This window comes from Balaenoptera borealis, assembly GCF_965194805.1.
Source record: "Balaenoptera borealis genome assembly, chromosome: 8".
NCBI lineage: Eukaryota > Metazoa > Chordata > Mammalia > Artiodactyla > Balaenopteridae > Balaenoptera > Balaenoptera borealis.
This window is the reverse complement of record NC_138865.1, coordinates 111,303,101-111,324,119: the sequence shown is the minus strand read 5'-3', so window position 1 is coordinate 111,324,119 and position 21,019 is coordinate 111,303,101. Positions and strand designations below refer to the sequence as shown.

Here is a 21,019-nt window from a genome sequence, read left to right as displayed (position 1 = left end):
CCGTTGACTTGCTCTGTGCCGTGAGGCAAGTGGCCTCTCCCATGAGTACCTTAGTTTCTTCATGGATGAAATGAGGGAATTGAACTAGATCTCTGCTGTTCCTTCTAGTTTTGATTCTTTGTTTTGTTTTGATACTTTTTCATTCTCCAGTTATGATTCATTTTTACATTGTCAGGCTCATGTAGATAAGGGAGTGGAGGGATCTCTGTTTTTAGAATTATCCAGTGAGTTTCTCGAGCAGAGTGTGTGACCTACTCTTGGTCCCCAGGCATTTTGGGTCAATGCCATTTTTGCCACTTGGATCTTTGAGTAGGGAATGTGAAAAACTCGAGTCTTAGGCAGATGAAAGTTGTGTTTATGGAAAGAAACTTTGAGGCTCATGTAACTAAAGGTTGGGAGATGTGGTAGTTTGATAAAACTTGATTCCTGCCTGATGTCTCATATACAGTGAAGGAAAGGAGAGGCAGCTCTTATGGATGCCTTGCAGTAGATGGCCCAACAGGTAATTGCTAGGAAGCTGTAATAAACAGAACAGCAAAATACTTCTGTTCCATCTCTCAAATTTTATAATTTCATAACAATAGTAATTATTTTCACTGTGTACCTATTAGACGCCAGTTACTTTGTATACATTATTTCTAATCCTCAAAACCACTTTGCAAGGTAAGTATTATTCCCATTTTAGAGATGCGGCTCAGAGAGGTGCAGTAACTTGCCTGTGCTCACATCCATAGTGAGCGGCATATCTGGGATTCTAATCCAAAGTCCACACCTTACTGTTTCATCTTCTTTCTCCTGCATCATAAGTCTCTGCCTCTATTGAATCATTCCCAACAGCTTAAAAACAAGCTCTGGTATTCCTCCATCCTAAAAATAATACCCATCTTTGACTCTTCATTCCCATTCAATTACTGCCTAATTCTCCACTTCTTGGAAGAGTTACCTACACATTTTAATTTATTGCTCAGCCCTCTTCAGCTTCATTCTACTAGAGCTTTTCTTATCAAGACTGTCTAAAACCTCCATGTTGCTCAATTCAATCGACATTTTTTTCTCTTATCTTGATGCCTGTGGATTTGGTCGACCACTCCCTCCTGCTTGTTCTGCCTGGTGGTTCTTCTTTTCTTCTTTGATGGTCTCTTCTCTACCCATCCTCTAAATTGGTATTTCTGTAACTTAGTCCTGGATCCTCTTCTGTTTCTCTCAATTCTCTTCCTAAGTGATGTTATCCTTTACCATGGTGTTAAATACCATCTTTGTATAGATGATTTCCAAATTTATAGCTCCAGCCCAAACTTTTCCCCTGATTTCCTACATAGTATGTTCAGCTATGTACTGGACATTTCTATTTACAGGTTTCTTAGACTTAACATGTCCCAAATAAAACTCTTGGAACTCTTCCCAAACACGTTAGACTTTCCTACCATTAAATGGTAATATGCTGCCTTTTTACTCCATCTCAGTCCATCTGCTGGCTCTAACTTGGATCTATCCACCTGATCCATTTTCACTCTCACTACAAGAGTTAAGCCACCATCCAATCTCACCTGGACTATTGCTCTAGCCTCCTGACTGTTTCCTCTGTTTCTACTTTTGCCTTCTTCCAAACTGTTCTGCACGTAAGAGTCAGATGAAAATTTTAGAACTGTAGACCAGACTGTTATTCTCTTGATTAAAATCATTCAATACCTTTCCATTGCCCTTATTAATCAATCAGCCAATCCTAATTCTTTACCATGGTCTATGGGGCTCTCTGCATGATCTGGTGCTTGCTTTATCTAGCACCTTCTTTTTTTTTTTTTTTTAAACAATGAAATCATCAAATGTTTATAAGAACATGAGTATTTGCAATTTTTTTTAAATTTATTTTTTTTAATATTTATTTTTGGCTGTGTTGGGTCTTCGTTTATGTGTGAGGGCTTTCTCTAGTTGTGGCAAGCGGGGGCCACTCTTCATCGCGGTGCGCGGGCCTCTCACTATCGCGGCCTCTCTTGTTGCGGAGCACAGGCTCCAGACGCCCAGGCTCAGTAGTTGTGGCTCACGGGCCTGGTTGCTCCGCGGCATGTGGGATCTTCCTAGACCAGGGCTCGAACCCGTGTCCCCTGCATTAGCAGGCAGATTCTCAACCACTGCGCCACCAGGGAAGCCCAATCTAGCACCTTCTTAAGCCACTTCCTCCATGTCTCTGGGGCCTTAACTGTACTGGTGACCTTTTAGTGTCTTGAACATGCCCAGCTCTTTCCAGCTGAAGAATCTCTGTGCAGCTCTTTCTCTGCCTGAAACACCCAGTGCCCTGCTTGTGGAGTGGCTGCTCCATCCCATCCTTTAGGTCAGTGTTGTCATCATTTTTGAGAAGCTGTCTCTGACCACATTGTCTCAGTAGGGCTTTTCCTCCTCTTCCATTTTCTTCTGTCTTTGTTCTTTCTTTCGTTTCATATAACACTAACACAAGCTGTATGCTTTGAGTTTATTATGCTTCTCCAACTAGACCGGAAGCTCCACAGCAGGATGGATGTTATGGTGCCCAATATAGTTGCTCAGTTTGTAAGATGGGTAACTAAACTTAAAAGTGAGGCTGATATAGAAAATCTGATTTCTCACTGGAAGATTGGAATCAAACTATCCACCCACTTGCTTCATGCCATTTATACACTGAACCTATAAATAACTTGAATATTAGGCAAAATGCTGTAGGAGGGGTCTTGAGTGGCTGACAGGCATTTAAGAGGCAGCATGAATTTTAAAGTCTGTGGTTGGAATGGTCATTACTTTTCTCCTCTGTTTTCCGTATTCACCGAGGCATGGGAAGCACAGCTGAGGGTGATTTTGGTCCTGGTCTCCTGGCTTAATTCTGGAAATACTCAAATTTGGTTTCTCTTGCTTAGTGGGAAGTGTAGCTAGTCTGTTTGATGAGACAACTATTTGAATTCCTCACATACCTGATTTCCTTAAACCGAGTTGACAACTTCTTGGGAGGGTTTTCATTGTGTTTGGTGCAGCATGGCAGAATGGAAAGGACTTTGAACCAGAATTGGGCTTGGGTTTTTATTTTGGTCCTGGTTACTTTGAAAAAAGCAAACCCAAACCACCACCACAGCAAAACATCCTGAGCCTCAGTTTCCCCATCTATGAAACAAGAGAATTGGATGAGATGGTTTCTAAGATTCCCGCTACCTTTAATCATCATGAAATCTCTGATTCCTGTAAAAAATGCATGGATTCTGATCCTGGAGGTAATCACAAAAACTGCAGCATTTAAGGAAACCAACCCTTTCCCCAAAGTCATTTTTATGGAGAAATAGTAGAGAGGGAATGACAAATTCCTTGAAGATTCAGACTCCTTTGAGTTAATCTGAACTCAATTTGACTATTAATTTGAGTGTCCAAGGAAAAAATATTTTAGAGTTTAATGGTCTGGGGCTCTTAATGACTTGTACTTCACCCTACTAGGAATTTAAAAGGTGAATCAACTGAGAATGATGTGTCCCCTTCTAAGTTGTGGCACCCCAAAAAGAATCTTTTTCACTTTAATGCAAGAATGAGTAACTCACTTGGTCACCCAGAGGACTCCCCCTTGCTGAAAAGATGCGATAGAGAGGAAAGAAAGGCAGCCTTCCCTTCTCCACTTACAAGTATTACAAAGATGAGTCAGTCAGGAAGATTCTAAGCAAATGGATGATTTTAATATGAATTTTAGTTTTCATTCAGATGGTAACAGCTTGTATCTCTTTTATTAATTGTTCCTACTATGGTCTAGCCTTTATACCAAATGCTTATCTCACTTATTCCTCAAATATGCTTTGGGTTGGGTGGTAGTTTCCAGGAGAAGAAACTGAGCTACTTAGAGGTTAAGTAACTTGCTAAATTAAGGCCCAGTTAGCAAGTGATTGAATTGTGATTTGAACGAAGTAAATGAGTAATGAATCTTTCTTTGAGCCTACAATGTAGCTGAAAGAATATTCAGCCTTTTTAAAGGTAGTGAAAAGATAATAGAGAAATTAATGACATTCAAATCACAAACCAAGTTGTGTTCCTTCTGTGTCCTTTTCCTAGAAATCCTGGGTGTTTTCTTTTCATCTAGTCCTATCAATACCCTTTCCTTCTAGGATGCTTCTTTTTAAACAGTCTAGAAGTGAAATCAAACCCTGAGTTAAAATAATGAACAGTCATATTTTATATGATCACATAATAGTATTTCATAAAAGCATGACCTTATTTGTAACTTAGAATCATCCTGACCTGTTGGTTTAAATATTTCAATAATACAGGTTTTCCCCCTCCCCCAATGAGGCCCACTTTTTTCCCCAATCACTTTAATTATGTGAGCTAGAATCCTGTTTCTCACACATCTTTAGTTCTCAACCTTGTTAAAATTAATCATATAATCCCCCTTTAAAACATAGTATTAAATCACCATAGTAACACAGTATCCAAGCTTTATAGATAAAACATAACAGCCATAAGAAGGTAGTTTGGTGTCCCCTTGACAGCTCTATAACTTTTATAGAAATGTGTTCCTTCTCCTGGCTTGTGTAAGGTGGAGGGATAGCATTACTTACTTACACCTGTTTTATTACCACATTGCTTTTAAATTGCTACCTTGTTTTTGTTCACCTTCCTAGTTAAAAAGGAGAGTTGGAACATTCTTTTCTTTCTGAATTATTTTCTTGTACTCTCTAACCACTCCTCCAGGGCTGGAATTGTTTCCTTTAATATGACCAGTAGGGTCCATTGACCTTTTGTCATGGAATACCTTGAAAGTCTCTTTAATTTTCTTACGTGGCCTGTATAAGGGAGTTTTTTTAAAAAAGGCTATCCATATTTGAAAACTTAATTCACATCCTATCAAAAAACTCAATCAGTCTGCCTTTGGAAAAGGCCTGGTGAACCATGATTTTTCATTTCTACTGACAATTTATAGCAGATTATAGGTGAGAGCATCAATTTGAATATTTTATCAATTTGAGTATATTTTGTAAAATATGTTCTGTATAAGATACGATACTAGTTAATGAGTTCCTTTGAATAATTCAATGTCACATTCTAAAATATTATGTTAGCATAAATTTGTGTATTAGAATTTGTAATATTTAACTTCTTTTTAAAAAGGAATCTAAGCTAACTGGTAAACTGATTTTAAAAAGTGGATTTTTTAAACATTTTATAACTTTAAAAAAGAGTTTCTAGAGTAATGTGATTAGTAATATGCTTTTTAATTTTTTGAAGCAGATGTTTTTTATGTGTGGTTTGCTGATTTTTGTGTTGATGCAGGAATTTTTAGCTTTTATCTTAAATGTTTTTCTTTAAAACCTTGTTTCCATTTCTTAGAAAATACCTTGCATTGATAAGACATTTGCTATTTCTGTCCTGTAAAATATAAAATATATTCCTCATAAGTTTGGAAATTATGAAAGATACAGGAATTTAGGAAAATAACAGCTAACCTTGCCCTCTTGAATTCCAGGTCCTCCCCTTAGTAGCTCTGTGAACTTGATTCAGTTATTTACCTATTCAGTTCTATAGTTTCCTTTTCTGTAAAATGGGAACATCCGCTAAATTCCAGGGTTGCTGGGAGAGTAAATGAGATGGTGTCTAACTTTGTGGCTGGTACTTCAATTCTGCTTTTGCAATCCCTGTTATTTTCTGAACTAGAAGAATGATCAAGTGAGTAGCATTACCAGCGAGCTGGCAGAGAGGGCTTTGGCGTCAGATAGGTCTAGGTTTAAAATTCAGCTTTTTGCAGTTTACCAGCTGGCACCTTAGGCAGTGCCACTCTAGGTTATTTCTTCATCTATAAAATGAGGTTAATAGAATGCACCTTTCAGAACTGGATGCAGTGTTCAACAGGGACACCTGCCTGAGCTCAGTAAGTAGGAGGTTTGGTAGCTGTGATGACGTGGTCACTGCTTGCTGTCTTTTTTTTTGTTTTTAAATACTAGCTCACAGTCTGTTCCCTTGAAGTGTGTAAATTTTAAGTTCATTTATAAAGAATTCCACTGAGAAAGGAAATGTTACAGGTTCAACGACTTGTTGTGATTAGATACTTTATCAGGAAACTTACTGCACATTCATTTTCCCCTTTGTTCTGTCTTTGCCGCAGCCTCACAGTTAGCCAAGTTGGCCAGAACTTCACGTTTGTGCTCACTGACATTGACAGCAAACAGAGATTCGGGTTCTGCCGCTTATCTTCAGGAGCCAAGAGTTGCTTCTGTATCTTAAGGTAAGGAAAATGGCTTTGGCTATTGGCTAGTTATGTGAAACAGTGTCAGCATTTGCGTTGTTCTTCTGTAATTAAATTTTCCAGCTGTTCTTTTTATTTTCCTATCTGTTTCCCAAAAGTCACTGCACTTGGGGCGAAGGACTTCACAATGTTGTCCTTGCACTTTAAGTTCTACAGATAATTGTATTTATTTATTTGTATCACATCCCTTGGGTGGGAAAAGGGATCATTGCTTCTGGGGAGTGTGTAGAAGCTGGAGAATCAGCATGGCTTCAGTTCCTCCTGCTGTTATCTGGAGCTGTCAGAAATTAGCCTGTTAGGCTTTCCCTTGGACATTTTGTGTATGTAAGATTATTAATAAAGTATGTGTCTGTAGCTCAGGACGTCTTGCAGACACTGATTGTGTCCTTCTCAGAGTAACACCCCTGCCCCCTTTGGGTCAATGAGTGAGTAACTGTTTCCCAACTTGGCTCCCTCTGTAGAGGTTTGAAAAAAGTGCAGAATCCTGTAAGAAGGCTTCTTTAGGTCTTCTAAAACCCCCTTCATACACTAGAATCATACTTGCTTACTGCTCCGTTTCCTCCTGCCAGAGACGTAAGGCATGTTCTGGGGTGGGAGGATGTGTGGAAATCTGATTTTGGAGCTGCTGGCTCTGGGCTCCTGCTGGGAGCCTCCTGAGGGGGAGGTGAAGGCATCCCACACACCCTCCTCCCCATCTGCCTCGGTTAAGTAGGTGTCAGAGGGGCCTGCCTCCTGTCTCTCTCTGCTCATGTGCAACAGCTCAGGGCAGGACAGCAGGGAGGCGCCCCTGACAAAACCCGGGTCCCCAGGCTTGGGCCTGGGGATAAGAGGCCAGACCCTCTATGAATTCCAGAAAGGGTAGTTCTCTGGTGTACTAGTCTCTGCACTTTCTTCTCCTCCTCACTAAGAAGAGACCCCCCTGCCTCCCAAACACACACACCCTCACAGCATGAGGGGGTGAGGGCTGACTTTCAAAGTGCCTGAGCTCGATAACTCTCAGTCAGGACTGCTACTTCTGCATTTCTCTACACAAATCTTATTATCATTATTATTTTTAATCAGTGAAATCAACTTTCTTCTTCATCAAGCATAGCATCTGATTTGGGCGCTAGAGAACAACTGCTGGAAAGACCTTAAGAAGGAAGCACAAAGCCGGCTGCTTTGTGAGGCTGCTGCTCTCCAGCACACCTCAGTAGTCTAGGCCCAAGGATTGCCTGCCCAGGGTATTAGACTCTGATGTAATTTATTACTTACTTTTTTATTTAACAGTGTTTTTTTAAAGAAAATTTTCTCTTCCATTTTTGTCTAATGTTATATTTCAGCCTTGGCTAGGACACTGCATATTTATGTAGTCATTCAGAGGAGATGAGGGTTTAAACCAAGTTCTTGAAGTTTTGCAGAAAGGTTTTTGTCCCATGGTGTTTTGGGTTACGATGTTTCTTTCAAAGCTTGGATGTGTGTGTTGGGGGAAAGGGGACTCTTGAATTGCCATTATTGCATTCTCTCAGCAAATTTCAGAGAGTGGAAAGCTGTTTATTTAAAAATTTAAATTTAAAGATTGCTCGCATCTGATTCTGGCGTTTGACTCTGTGTGTCTACACGTAGGGCCATGGACTTCATGTTTGCGAGAAGCTAGTTGAATAGCCTCTTGCTGTCATCATTCAGAATGAAAAATAACAGCAATTTGTGTGTTTTCTGTCTGTTATACTAGCTTGGAACTATGGAAAAAAATTTGGTGGGTTAATTCATTAATTTGTTTGTCAGCCCTTAATTGAATGCCTACTATTAGCTAGTCCCTGTCCTTGAAGAGTTCCCAAGATGAGCTGGGGAGACAGATGATCATGCTATAATATGCTATATATAACACATAGAATGATCCCATGGCATAGTGTCTTCTTACTATTGATAATCTAGTGCCAGAGGATAGTGGCTGTAGTTAAAAATAGTCTTCTGTGAATTCTGGGACATGCATTTCATGGGTATTTAACATGAGGGCGGAAGGCTCTCTTTATCTTATCCAGCTTTTGCTTATATACAGGGCACACAAAATGGCACTTTCCCTGTGCTTGGTTTGGAAACATTGCTGGGTCGAGACTAGCATATGAGTGGAACGGCTTCTGTTAACCCTGGATGACTGGTTGGTGACATGTCCAGTGGAGAGTGGAGAAGTCTGCCAAGAGAACATGGGTGGGATTTGGGTCTGGGTTACATTATAAGTATCATCCTCTTTTGCTGTTTGGTCTCCTTCCTTTAGTTAACCTGTGTCTTGAGGTCCAGTCACCTTTCTCAGTGTGCCTAGTACTCTAGCTCAAGTCTGCTCAGAAGCCACCTTTACTTTTGTTTTCCATTTTTTTCCCATGAGGGATGTAGTTCCTAGTGATGGCATCTGTGCAGACATAGCCTCTGCTGTTCTAGGATTTAGCTTCTTAGGGTCACTTTCTCTCTGGCTGCTGTCCCGAGCTCATATGCTTCCTGGCCCATATGAACGACTGGACCTTTCTGCCTTCACACATTTACCCATCCTCCCAGACTCAGCTTGGGCTCTTCTCAGAGTAGCCTTCTCCAGGCAGAGGTAATCATCCCATCCTCTGGATGCACCCAGCATGCTTTGCACACTTCAGTTACACACTCATAAGCCTTGATCTTCCTTTGTGTTTCTCCTGTTGAACAGTTAACTCTTTAGGGGTAAAGATTGTGTCTTAAACAACTCTGCATCCCCAGCACTTAGTGTAGTGCTCAACCAAGATATTGTGTGCATGGCTTTCAGAGACAGGGAGATCCATTCCATTCGGTTGGAAGAACAGGAAACGGATACTGAGGGCTCTGAGTGAGAGGACAGGCCACATTGGACACTAGTTCAAAGAGAAAATATGAAATCCAGTTATTGGTTCATATTACCAAACAATTCATGTTAGTCATAAGAGGTGCACCTTTGAGTGTCACAGTGGAGATTCAATGGCACAGTGGACAGACATTATGTCCATAAAGGACTAGGTCATCAGTATTTACAAAATTTGAACTTAATTTCACAATGAAAGGTTCTTAGACATCCTTTATTCAATATAACTTATTAGGTTCATTGTTAGGGGCATTGTCTGTTCCTCCCCCCTAGAATGTAAGCTCCATGAAGGCTTGGAATTCTTACCTTTGTTTGTTTTGTTCATAAATACACCCAAAGTGTATTTAAGAATGTCTGCATATAGTAGACACTTAGTAATACTTGTTTTTTGAAAGGCTGAATCTCTGAGTTTATTTTTAAACATTTTTTCAAAGTTGGTTTGAATTCTTGTCACCAGCTAACCTTGACAGAGATGTAGTTGTACTGAAGTATAAGTCTTGTTAATGAAAGTACCATGGTATATAAAGTCAAATGCACTATTTCTTCCCACAATTGACTGGTTCTCTCTATTAAAGCATTTTAATTTACCTTGAGAGTCACCATTATATTATTTAACTAGCTGCTAGTTAAATTATCTAGTTAATACTAGATTAAAAGCACCAGCTAGGAGAACAGGAGTTACGGGTAAGTTAGTTGTTCTTCATTATAAACCCAGGAATCTGAGAAAGTATTTTAGCATTTTTAGATAGCACCATCTGAGTCTAAGATATAATAAGTATTTACCTCTGAAATCTTTCAAATATCATAAGACAGAGTGACCTAGATCACTTTTTTTGTGGCTTCTATTTGCCCAAATAACACATGACCCATCAAGGCTAAAACTGTAATGAAATATGCTATTTATAGCCAACTTCTTGTTTTGGATGAACAGAAGGAACGCCAGAGTTCAAAGCCATAACTGTATTGCTTGGGGTTGGGGGGAGTAGATTATGGAAGATAAGCCATACAATATTAAATTTCTTTACTCTTTATAAAGGAACTTTAAAAATATTTGTGTTCTACAATTTTCTCCTGTATATATAGGGATCTTATTTCAGCTCTTGAGAAAGCTTGAGTAACTATCTTTATACCCAAATAGGATTGTTCAGAACCTATTATACATTTTGGGAAGAAATAACTTGTTTCATCAAGATGGTATCTAAAATTTTTTTAGTTTAACATTTAAAGTTTTTATTCAATTAGTATCTTTGTATCTAGTATATACCAGGAATGAGCAATGTATAACACGTGGTCTTTGGCCTTTATTTACCTCGGGGTCCCTTAAAATAGACACAGAGATCTAGCCCCAGCTCCCCATATGAGAACCTTTCAGATGTCATATTCATCCAAGATTTTGGTGAGCTGAATTTTCTGAACTTGGTATTTCAAACTGAAAACAATGTATACTTTTTGTCCTTTACCAAATATAAAATTGAATATATTTCTGGGTGCACTGTTCCCAGGCCACCTCTGATTTTGATACCCACTTCCCATTTCACTTCTACTACACTTACTGTCTTAGGAGCCACTTAATCTTTGGGAAGGGACTCTGTAAACAAGTAATTAAAATATAATGTGGTAAGTGCTATTTTAAAAAATATGTATGTGTAGGGTTCTTTGGGGTCACAGATTAGGCAGTGCCCGTGTCTGACTTGGAGAATTAGAGAAAGTGTTGCTGATGGGTTCCAGTTAAACTGGGTCTTAGAGAATCAATGGGGGCTTGCCTGGAGGAAAAAGGGAGAAAAGCTCTCTGGGCAGTGAGAACTGGTACACAAAGGCCCAGAGAAATGAAAGGTATAGCAAGATGAAAGAATGATGGGAATTCTGATGAGAGGGTGACAGCAAGAGATGATGCCATAAAAGTCTTGGGGCCAGGCTGTGAAAGCCCTTGTGGGACATGCTCAAGATTTTGGATTTATCCCATAGAAAACGGTGTGCCATGCAATAGTCTGGGGCAGGCGTTAGAAATATTGTTTTTACACCAAGGGTAAAGTGGCTTTTGTACATGAAATTGCTATCTACACAGGCTTGGGATTTTCTGGTTATTGTTAGAGGGATGCTGCACATCACTTTGGGAGTAACACCTGATTTAGATTGGAATTTTCAAGCCTCAACTTTAGTGGGTTTTTTTTTTTTTTTCTTTTTTAATTATACCTTAATGAAATGTGTTCCTTGGCCCTCGTTGGGGAGTTATTGTCCTTCTTTCCATGCAAGTTGGCATGTGGGCTTATGTTTAAACGTTAATTGTGTTAAGTGAGAACCATCCTCCTTCTGGAACACTTTCTGTCTTAATGGCAGGAACAACTGTCGCATCCTTTTTTCATCTGTATTGTACTCATTTCTACTATAAACAGGAAAGCTCAGTTTTCTCAGAGAAAAAGAAGCTAGAAGTAATAGAGTCTGCTTTTGAGAACTTTGGCTTCTCTCTCTAACTGCTCCAACACATACAGTTTAGGAGAAAAATCAAAGGACTCTTTCCTTAGGCAGGTGCAGTGGCAGAAGCCCTTTTGGATTGTGTTTTAGCTGCTTTGGTATAAAATAAGTCTATGGGGGATGGGGAAGGGAGTTGGGAAGGAAGGCTGTGGGGACAGCTCCCAGATTTTTACCTTGAAAGCAGGTGCTGCTGAAATACTCCAGAAACAGATGGAATCTCCTATTCTTGTTTTAAGCTATTTATGGTTGTCTCGCCTGAGGGTATCCTGCTATACAAAAATGCACACAGCCTGATGTTTGAGGGCAGTTTGGGCATCAAAGCTGGGGCCCCTCTGGGAGAAATCAGCCTTTCTTGCCAATGCCTTAAATGCCATTTGGGAAACCTGGATCTTTCATACTACTTAACAGAAGACTTTCCTCTGGTTTTCGAATGTTTCCATCTCTCTGGGGCTGTTTGGTTTTTTTTAATTCCTTCCCTTAAAAGTATGATGGGTACAATGTTGTTTTCTGGATGGTCAGCTGGGAGAAGACCTGATTGCTACGCAGATTATAATTCCACTCATTGTGGGTCCTGGCACATGGCTTCTGTCAGAAACTGAACCCATGGGGTGGGGCTTGCAGAGGCTCTGGCTTACTAGGCCCAGGGCCCTTTCTCAGAGTATTTTGAAAGGCTTGCTGGGGGATGTGCTCATCGGAACATCACTTTGTGGGAGGCTGTAACTTTTTTTTTCTTAATTAAAAAAAAATGAAGTGGTTGGGGAATGTTGCATGTTTTATTGCCACACAGATGCTTTCATGCTTAGAAATGTATAATCCTCTAGGGAGTCACAACTCAACAATAGTAACAAGCTGTACAGTTTTAAGAAAATCACCTTTAAAGAGGAGAAAGGAAAATAAATAAAATTGCCCTTGCTCTCCTAGCAGCCTGCTGTTTGAGGGCTGGGAAGCTGGACAGTTGGAAGGACAGGTGTGTCTTCTGCACCAGCAGCCAGCCTCAGGGCCGTCCACCATAGGAGAAAGCTTCTTTTCTCCTCCTGGTCCTTTACAAAGGAAACCAGCCTGTGAGTTGTGAGTATTTGAAAATCCAAGACTTTGGCTGAAAGAAAATTTTCATTTTGAGATTGAATGAGTTGGGCATTACAATAGACATGGTATCTTCTCACTCTGTTTTGAAGGCAGAGCACTTCCTTTTCTTAATGCTCACGAAGCTTAGTGCAGGGCAGCAAGTGAAACCGCCCTAGGAACTCCAGGAGTGCACTTTTTTGTTGTTTTTTGCCCTCCATAGCCTATTCATCTTGCTGCCTCTAGCAACTGCTGCTGATGGCTAATGTTATACCGTTTTGTAGATGGATAGAGTTAAGTCAGGAGAGCTCACTATAGAGGATTTGGAAGGGAAGGGAGGAATCAGCATTTATTTAATATGCCAGGTGGTTTACATAATTCTCATTTATTCTTATTGCAACCTTATGAAATTATCTCCCTTGTAGAGATAAAGGGCTGGAGACTGAAAGAGATACAGTGGCTTGGCCAAGATCTCACAAAGAGTAAGTGAAGGAATTTGGTTTGGAACCCAAAATCCAACCCAGAGCTCATAGTCTCAACTGCTTTGGGCTTATTGCCATACCTTTCTTTTGTGTCTGATTCAAAACTTCAAATTTTATTTTCTTGCCACCAAGCAATCTTTACGGGTTTCAAAAGTTTGTTTCTCTTCATATATATTTAGATAAAAGAACCATGATCGGTTGTTTGCCTTTGCAGAAGGATCTCAGAGGTGAGTTTAAAGAGCTCTTAAGAATAATGTACTACAGCCCATCCTCATTCTATATATGATGAAATCGAGACCTGAAGAGGAAAGATTTTTTGTTCCAAGTTCTTTAGCTGGCTGATAGCAATCTTCTGACCCCCAATCCAGAGTCTTGTCCAGGATATGGCAATGATTTTTCCAACTTGGGAGAATAAGCCCAAGACCACCTGTGACTAAGGTTTTTCAGGACTCAGTAACCTCCAGTTAGCATCAAAAAGTCACATCCGCTTTTGGCCAGCGTCATTGCAGTCTGTGTGAACAATCCAACCTTACTATTATAGAGTAAAGAAAATGATACAGTTTTGTTTAAATCTGATGCAGGGTATGTTTGAATGGAAAACCAGTAAAACTGATCCTGCCTTCTGAGAGAAAGAGAGTTAAGAATTCCATATGAGGGACGCTTTCTGGGAGATAGGGAGAACATTCTATAGGAGAGGCCAGTTGGTGCTTTTTGGTTGAGTCTGAGTGTCAGCAATTTTTATTGGACCTCCCTGCAAGCAAACCACTTTCCTACACAACAGCAACAATAAGCAGAATGTATTTCTTTGAGCCTTATCTTTGCTTTTCACTGGGCAGGGGGTAGAAAGGAAAATAACTCAATATGCTTCACACCTAAAATTGCCCTTTGGATCTAAGCTGCACTCTTATTTTAAGAGCAAGATAGATTTGTGAATACAAAGAAGAGTCTGAATTTAGGTTTTCTGGCCCTTCCAATGATCAGTTTTAGAAGCAGTAGGAGGCCTAACATTTATCCCTCGTGGAAAGGCCCCGGAAGACTGAGATATACCTCTTTACATCATTTCAAACAGAAGACTCATTATGCCATCTGAAGTTTGAAGAGCCCACAATTCTTACAATCAATTATGAGTCACTTATTTTTTAGCTGTAATTTTTTTGAGATTATGAAGATATACTTCCTCATTAGAGGACTTTAGAAAATTTCAGAAAAGTAAGAAAAGCAGTCTATCATCTTATGACTCTAATAATGACTAGATGTGTTTCTTTCCTTGAATTGGGATCATGCTGTAGGTATAGTTTTCTACCTAGCTTTTTCATTTATCATATTATAAGCAAGCATCTTTCCATATCATTAAATATTCTTTCCTGAGAATCTTTTTGACTGTATAACTTATTTTTGTGAGATTGATTTATAAGGGAAGAAGCTCTTAGTTATCTAAAAAAAAAAATTTCTTGCTAAGACTTATGTTCTTTTAAAAAATGCATTTGTTCCAGTGAATTTGTCATTCAGCTAATTACTTTGGTATTTTTGTTTAAAAAAAAAAAGCTCAACTACTATTTATCTTAACGTGTGAGCTATTACCCAATTCTTGACAATGAAGAATAATAATTAACTTCTGAAAACAATGAACATAAAAGTATGGAAATAGTATCAAAAGTCTTATTTAAATCAAATGACAAATAATGTATTTAGTTTACTTTTCCTTTCCATATTTTCACTTTGACATATCTTCAAAGTAATCCTTTTTATTAGTGTGAGTTGTGTTGTAAATTGCAAAAAATAATGTAGCATAAAGGGAATACTTTTAAAGTTACATAGCAATATAAATTTTGATTTTTAATATATTACATTCTGAATGAAAAGAAAGTATATGCATCTTAAAACTTTATGTAGAAATAACTTAGGGAATTTTTAAACGTTGTAGGTAAAATTAAGTTCTGTGCTGTAGTGTGCAATGGAAATTGAATAGGTGTTTATTTCTCATTCATGGGACATGTAACTACCAGTAACCTTCAGCAAAACTAAGGGCAATTATCCTCTAACTCAATTCACAAGTGTTAGACTGCCACTATGGAGATTTTTAATCCCTTATCTATAATATAAAACAATATTTATTACAAAATTAATTCTGAGAGGCATTATTTATGGTTTCTAATCCATTGTATTTCAGATGTCTTTGAAGTAAGGTGGGTGGAGCTTTGTATGTGCGGTTAATTGTCCCATTGTTCATTTATTCAGTCTGGTATTTTAACTAGCTCTTTATGTGTATTAATGAGCCCAAAATGCAGCAAAAAATGCTGGGCTCCAAAAAACTTGACATTTAAAAACTTATTTAAATGTGTGGTAGAAAAAGAAGTTGGGTGAAATTCAGTGTCCTGTAGTTTTTTTGCCTGAGCTCCTAATGACTGGTTTCCTTTAAAAAATTATTTTTTATTTTTTAAATTCTAGTCCCATAAGAAAATGAAAAGTCTTTGGGGGGATAAAAAACTAAAAGCCACAAAAAAAAAACCCAAGCCAAAAAGACTCTAAAGAAACTATATTTGCTAGTGCCCAGTTTTCTGCTGAGCTAGGATTTTTACCGTCATCTGTTAAAAAAAAAAACACATATATAATAATTTTGGTTATCATTTTAAAGAAATTTTTAATTTGTACTTTTTCTTTTTTATTAGTATGTGGAAATATACTAAATGTTGATTATCCTCATTAAGTAAAGGTAGCCATTGTTCCCTAACTACTGGAAACAATACTTGTTTTTATCTTTTTTCTCTTTATTAAAATTCCCTGGAGATTATAATTCCAGGTCTTTTTATTTGAAGAGATAGTTTAACTTTCATACAATGGGACTCCCTGAATTTGTCCTCTCCTCAGATTTAGTACTTAAATTGTAATGGAATGAACATTGGTACTATATTTGATTTTTTTTTATCTTCTTAAAAATTGGATTAATAAGATAAAATGTTTTCACTTACCCATCATTCATCTTTTTTCTTTTTTTAAAGGAACATCTATTTATTTATTTATTTATTTATTGTCTGCGTTGGGTCTTCGTTGCTGCGCGCAGGCTTTCTCTAGCTTGGGTGAGCGGGGGCTACTCTTTGTTGTGGTGTGCGGGCTTCTCGTTGCGGAGCATGGGCTCTGGGTGCGCGGGCTTCAGTAGTTGTGGCACGTGGGCTCAGTAGTTGTGGCTCATGGGCTCTAGAGCACAGGCTTAGTAGTTGTGGCACAAGGGTTTAGTTGCTCCGCAGCATGTGAGATCTTCCCGGACCAGGGATGGAACCTGCATCCCCTGCGTTGGCAGGCGGATTCTTAACCACTGCACCACTAGGGGAGTCCCTGGTTCATTCATCTTTGTCTCAGTTATTTCAATGATGAATTGAGGATAGTACTAACTGAGAATTTTGTTGTGATGACTCATAAAACAGCACTTGATAAAGTTCTTTGTGTGTTATATCTACTGTGTAAGTGTTTAACTACAACCCTGTGCCTTTCTTTTGTAAACTGTGAACTGTAACCTGCAAAAAGAAAGTGCACTGATTTTAACTGTATGTACACACATAAGTATATATACATAAGTGTACATATATATTATATATACTCACGTAAGTACACACTTACGTAACAAATACTCAAGTAATCACTAAGTTAAGAAATTTCCAGCACCCCAGAATAATTTTTTCGCCTATGTATGTATCCCTGAATAATATGGTATGGTTTTGTCTGGCTTGGAACCTGTATGAATTGAATTATACAATTTGGAATTGTTATTTTAAGTCTTCTTTTGCTTAATTTTTGAGATTTATCTATGCTGTTTCTTTTCTTTGCTATATAGGTGTTCCATATTGTATGACCATACTACAGTTTGTTCATACATTCAACTGTAGGTAGCCATTTGGGCTGTTTCCAGTTCATGGCATTAATGAACATTTTTGAACAGATATCCTGGTACACAAAGGCACTAGGTTCTTTGGTGTATGAACCTAGGAGTGGAATAGCCAAATGTCTTGGGTACATACATCTTCAACTTTCCTGGATAATGCCACATTGTTTTCTAAGGTGGCTGTGCCATTTTATGGTTCTGCCAGCTGTGTGTAAGCGTCCTTCTAGTCCTACACTGCTTCCCCGTCTTGCTTTTTAAAGAAGACCTGCAGCTTGCTATTCTCCTTTCACAAAGTCTGTGAGATCTAGGTGTTGTCCCTCTTTATTTCCCTAAAGATTAGTCTGGCCTCATTGTCTGAAGAGGCATTGCTAGAGAAAGAGACAGTGCTGGGGTTGGAAGAGGCAAGTTGATCATCTCTGATGTAAAATGAGCTGTAAGGTGGCACGGCATAAAGAGCATGGTCTGGAGTCAGAGCAGGACTTGAGTCCTAGTCCAGCTGATGTAGAAGTGTGCTTTTAGGTGCTCCATTTCCTCTTTTTGAGCCTTAATTTCCTCATATCTGCTTTTTTTGGAGTGAGGACTAGAGATAATATAGGCAAAAAATCTTGATAAGGTAGTCACTGGTACCTTACAACATTACATAGTGCAGGAGTTATCAAAAGAAGGATAGACCAGTTGTAACACATACATGTCATTGTCATAGATGTGATTTGTGTGGGCATGTACATAACCAAGTCTATGTGAGCCTGGTCGCATCAACTTGAAGATGATACTTGGTGACCATGAGGTGGGCACTTACACACAGTGGGTCAGGGTGGAGAATGATGCAACATTCCTGGAAAACAGTTGGCAATGTATTTTCAAAACTTTAAAAATTATTCCCATTTTTGGAATCTTCTAAGGAAAACTCAAATATTTGTATAGATACATGTATGAGGATGTCTTTTATAGCACATAGAATGAAAAATTAGAAACAATTAATGGAGGGAGATAGCTAGGTTAATACCATTAAAATTATGTTTTCGGTGATTAATGACATGGAAAATATCTAGGACATAGTGTTATGCAAAAAAAGCAAGAGATGAATTTTCATTTATGATATCTCTATTTTGTAAGAAATTTATAGAAAAAAAACCTGGTGGTTGAATATCAAAGCATTAACAATGAGACTAGTTAGGTAATGGGATCACGGGTGTTTTAAATTTTCTTTTTTGTATTTTTTAATGAAGTAGTTCTTGCAGTTTTATCCTGTCAAGTTCAATCCAAATATTTATTGCACCACAGTTTATGTGTTTTTTAATTTAGAAAAATGATAACTACCTTCATATAGAACATGATTCCCAGTATAGAATGCCACAAATGGTAGTACTTTAACTACCAAAATGACCACTGATGCTCTAGTATGTGTTTTTCTCCTCCTAAGTTTGCAGAATGGACTTGAGCTCTGGAATAAGACCTGTGTTCAAATTTTGGTTCTACTACTTACTAGGCATAGGAATGGAAGAAAGTCACTTCACCTTTCTGAGCCTCAGTTTCCTCATCCGTAAAACAGAAAATACTTCCCATAGTAGCCGTGAAGATTAAATGAGATTTTTGGTGCTCAATTCCAAGTAATTATTCCCATGTTGCCTTGCAAGATTTAAAAATGCTATCAGCTATAAAGTGTACCATAGAGGTAAAAACAGATTTTCAGGGGCTAAAAAGGGGCTGTACTGAATTTTCAGATTGATTTCAAGAAGCATCTTGATTTTAGAAACACTAAAAATGAGTAAGAGTTCATCTTAACTGAGAAATGATTGCATTAATTTCACAGTGGGATATTTAGCACCTATCCTATAGATTATCACTGTTTTATACTCACCTAGTTGGCCTTTTAATTTTCTCAGAAATTTCTATCTTATTTGTGTGAAAGGACTGGGAACCTATTCCCAATTCGTGCCTCAAACCTGCTTTTTGTGGCCTCAGGATCTCTGTCATAACCCGTTTTATGCTTTCACAAACTGAGCCCCTGGGGAGCTGTCTGCACTTTTCAGTGTGATCCAGCTGAATTCCTTCCCTTCCCCACTTGAGCCCTTTGATTTGCCAGGTTTTTGTTCATCTACCCTAAGGATGGACTGAGATTGCTGAGCACGGCCTCTCTTGTGGTGCAAAGTGAGAATTGTTTCTAATTGAGCAGAAACATGTGGAAGGATCAGGAATATCTCAAGGGATTACAGAAAAATTCCAAATTTGTACTACTTACAGCTTGTGTTTAGAACAGGGTCTGCTGGGAATAAATGTTAGTTAGTGTGGCCTGTGACCTTAAAAACTGTTGACATGGACTTCAGCCAGAAACTAGCCACAGACCTCCTTTGTTAAACTCATTCATAGCTCTTTGAAAACTCTAGTCAGTGAAAGTTGCCAGCTCCAATCTAAGCAGAGCCCTTTTTTTTTTTTTTTCCCATGCTTTGGAAACAGAGGACGCCCCTTAACCAGCAAGGCTTCTTTAATAAGACTACATGGCCTTAAACGCAATTGGAATTGACAACTTCCTGGCTTGGGTTTGCCAACTGGCAGGGCTGTGAAGCCGAGGGGACAAACAGCGTTGGGGCGCTGTGCACTTGTGTTTGTGTATGTGCAGAGGAAACTGAACTCCAGAGCACTGCGATACCCCTTCACTCCAAAAGCAACACTGTGGCCTGAATTGGACACATCTTCCTAGTGTTCTGGCAGGGGTAGACAATTCAGAATTCTCTCTCAGCATAAGGAAAAAGAGAAAATGACTGCACTTTCTTTTTGATGGCAATGATTCTGGCCTTTCCCTTCTTTCCTCAAAACCCTTGTTTTAATCTTTTCATTGGTGTTGTGTTGCTCAAATATAGAACAACACATTTTTGGATGGTACTCAGCATCCACTCTGGAGTTTTACTTAACAAATTTCAGTTTCTATCAAGCTGAAGGGGTAGTCAGGATATCTCTTCATTTCACTGGTTGAGGAAACTGAGGCATGAGGATGTTAAGCAGTTTCTTCTCCCTTGCTCTCTATCAAAAGGAATCGTAAGAAAAGGCCTTAAATGATTTGCTGCCCCTGCAAACCAGCATAGTAATTGAGACTAGAGACTAATATTTTCTCTAGTTTTTGTCTTTAATCCAAAGACTACATTATCTGAATTTAAAGACAGGGAGGCAAATAGAATATTTTGAAAAAATGAATAAGTTAATCAGACTAGAAAGAGAAAGCAGTTATTCTGCTTACAAAGTTGATTTATTTTAATACTGTAACATGTTGATGGTGGCTGGGAAAGCTATCTTGGTTATCAGTTGTCATCCTGAGATATACAGTCATATCAGTCTACATCTCTGTCTACTTGACTACTTGTTAAATTTTGGTTGTTGGAATATAATATTTATTTCTAGTTATGCTGTTGAAGTTGTTATTTTTAACATAAATACTCCAACAAACTTATCACTTCTAAAAGCTGCTGAGGTTTGTTGTGATTTCAGTCAGGCATGTGTGAGGAGAAAAAGGAATGTCACATTGGCCTAAGAATCAATGGCACATAGGCTAGGAATATGGAAACTCTACGAAGAGAAATTATATAATTTCCTAGAGACTTTATAAGAATTTAGATGTGATTAAAAGAGAACGCATAAGAGTACCTGATCTATCGTAGGTGCTCCATAAGTATTTGTTGAATGAATAAAATTGGTAAAGAAAACTTATTTCCCAGTCTCAGTATTTGCCCGTTCACACACACACAAATAATATCTCTTCCTCAAAACCCTTACCTCAGAGCATTTACTACTCCCACAGAAGGTAGATGATGCCCTCATGTTTTAATTACCTAAAGTTCTAACGCAAAGCTTTTAGATTTAGTCAGAACTAGATTCAAATTCAAATTAGCCACATGACAAATCAAATCACTTAACTTTTTCTGTTCCTCATTTCCCACATCTATAAAATAAAGATAATGAGATCTACTTTGTGAAGTTGTTAACATATAGGTAAAAATGTTATATGAAACACCTGATTTAGGCGTTAGAAACACAGAATTGTTTTTCAGAAA

General features: G+C 38.4%; 1 protein-coding gene across 11 annotated transcripts in view; it reads left to right on the top strand.

The window, feature by feature from the left end:
- Window positions 1–21,019, top strand: part of DENND1A (DENN domain containing 1A) — a 531,128-nt gene that overhangs the window by 170,528 nt on the left and 339,581 nt on the right. For all 11 annotated transcript variants that reach the window (XM_082403252.1, XM_082403251.1, XM_082403250.1 and 8 more), the window contains one exon: window positions 6,101–6,220. In XM_082403252.1, coding sequence (XP_082259378.1) covers window positions 6,101–6,220 — 120 coding nt within the window. The remainder of the gene's footprint in view (window positions 1–6,100; window positions 6,221–21,019) is intronic.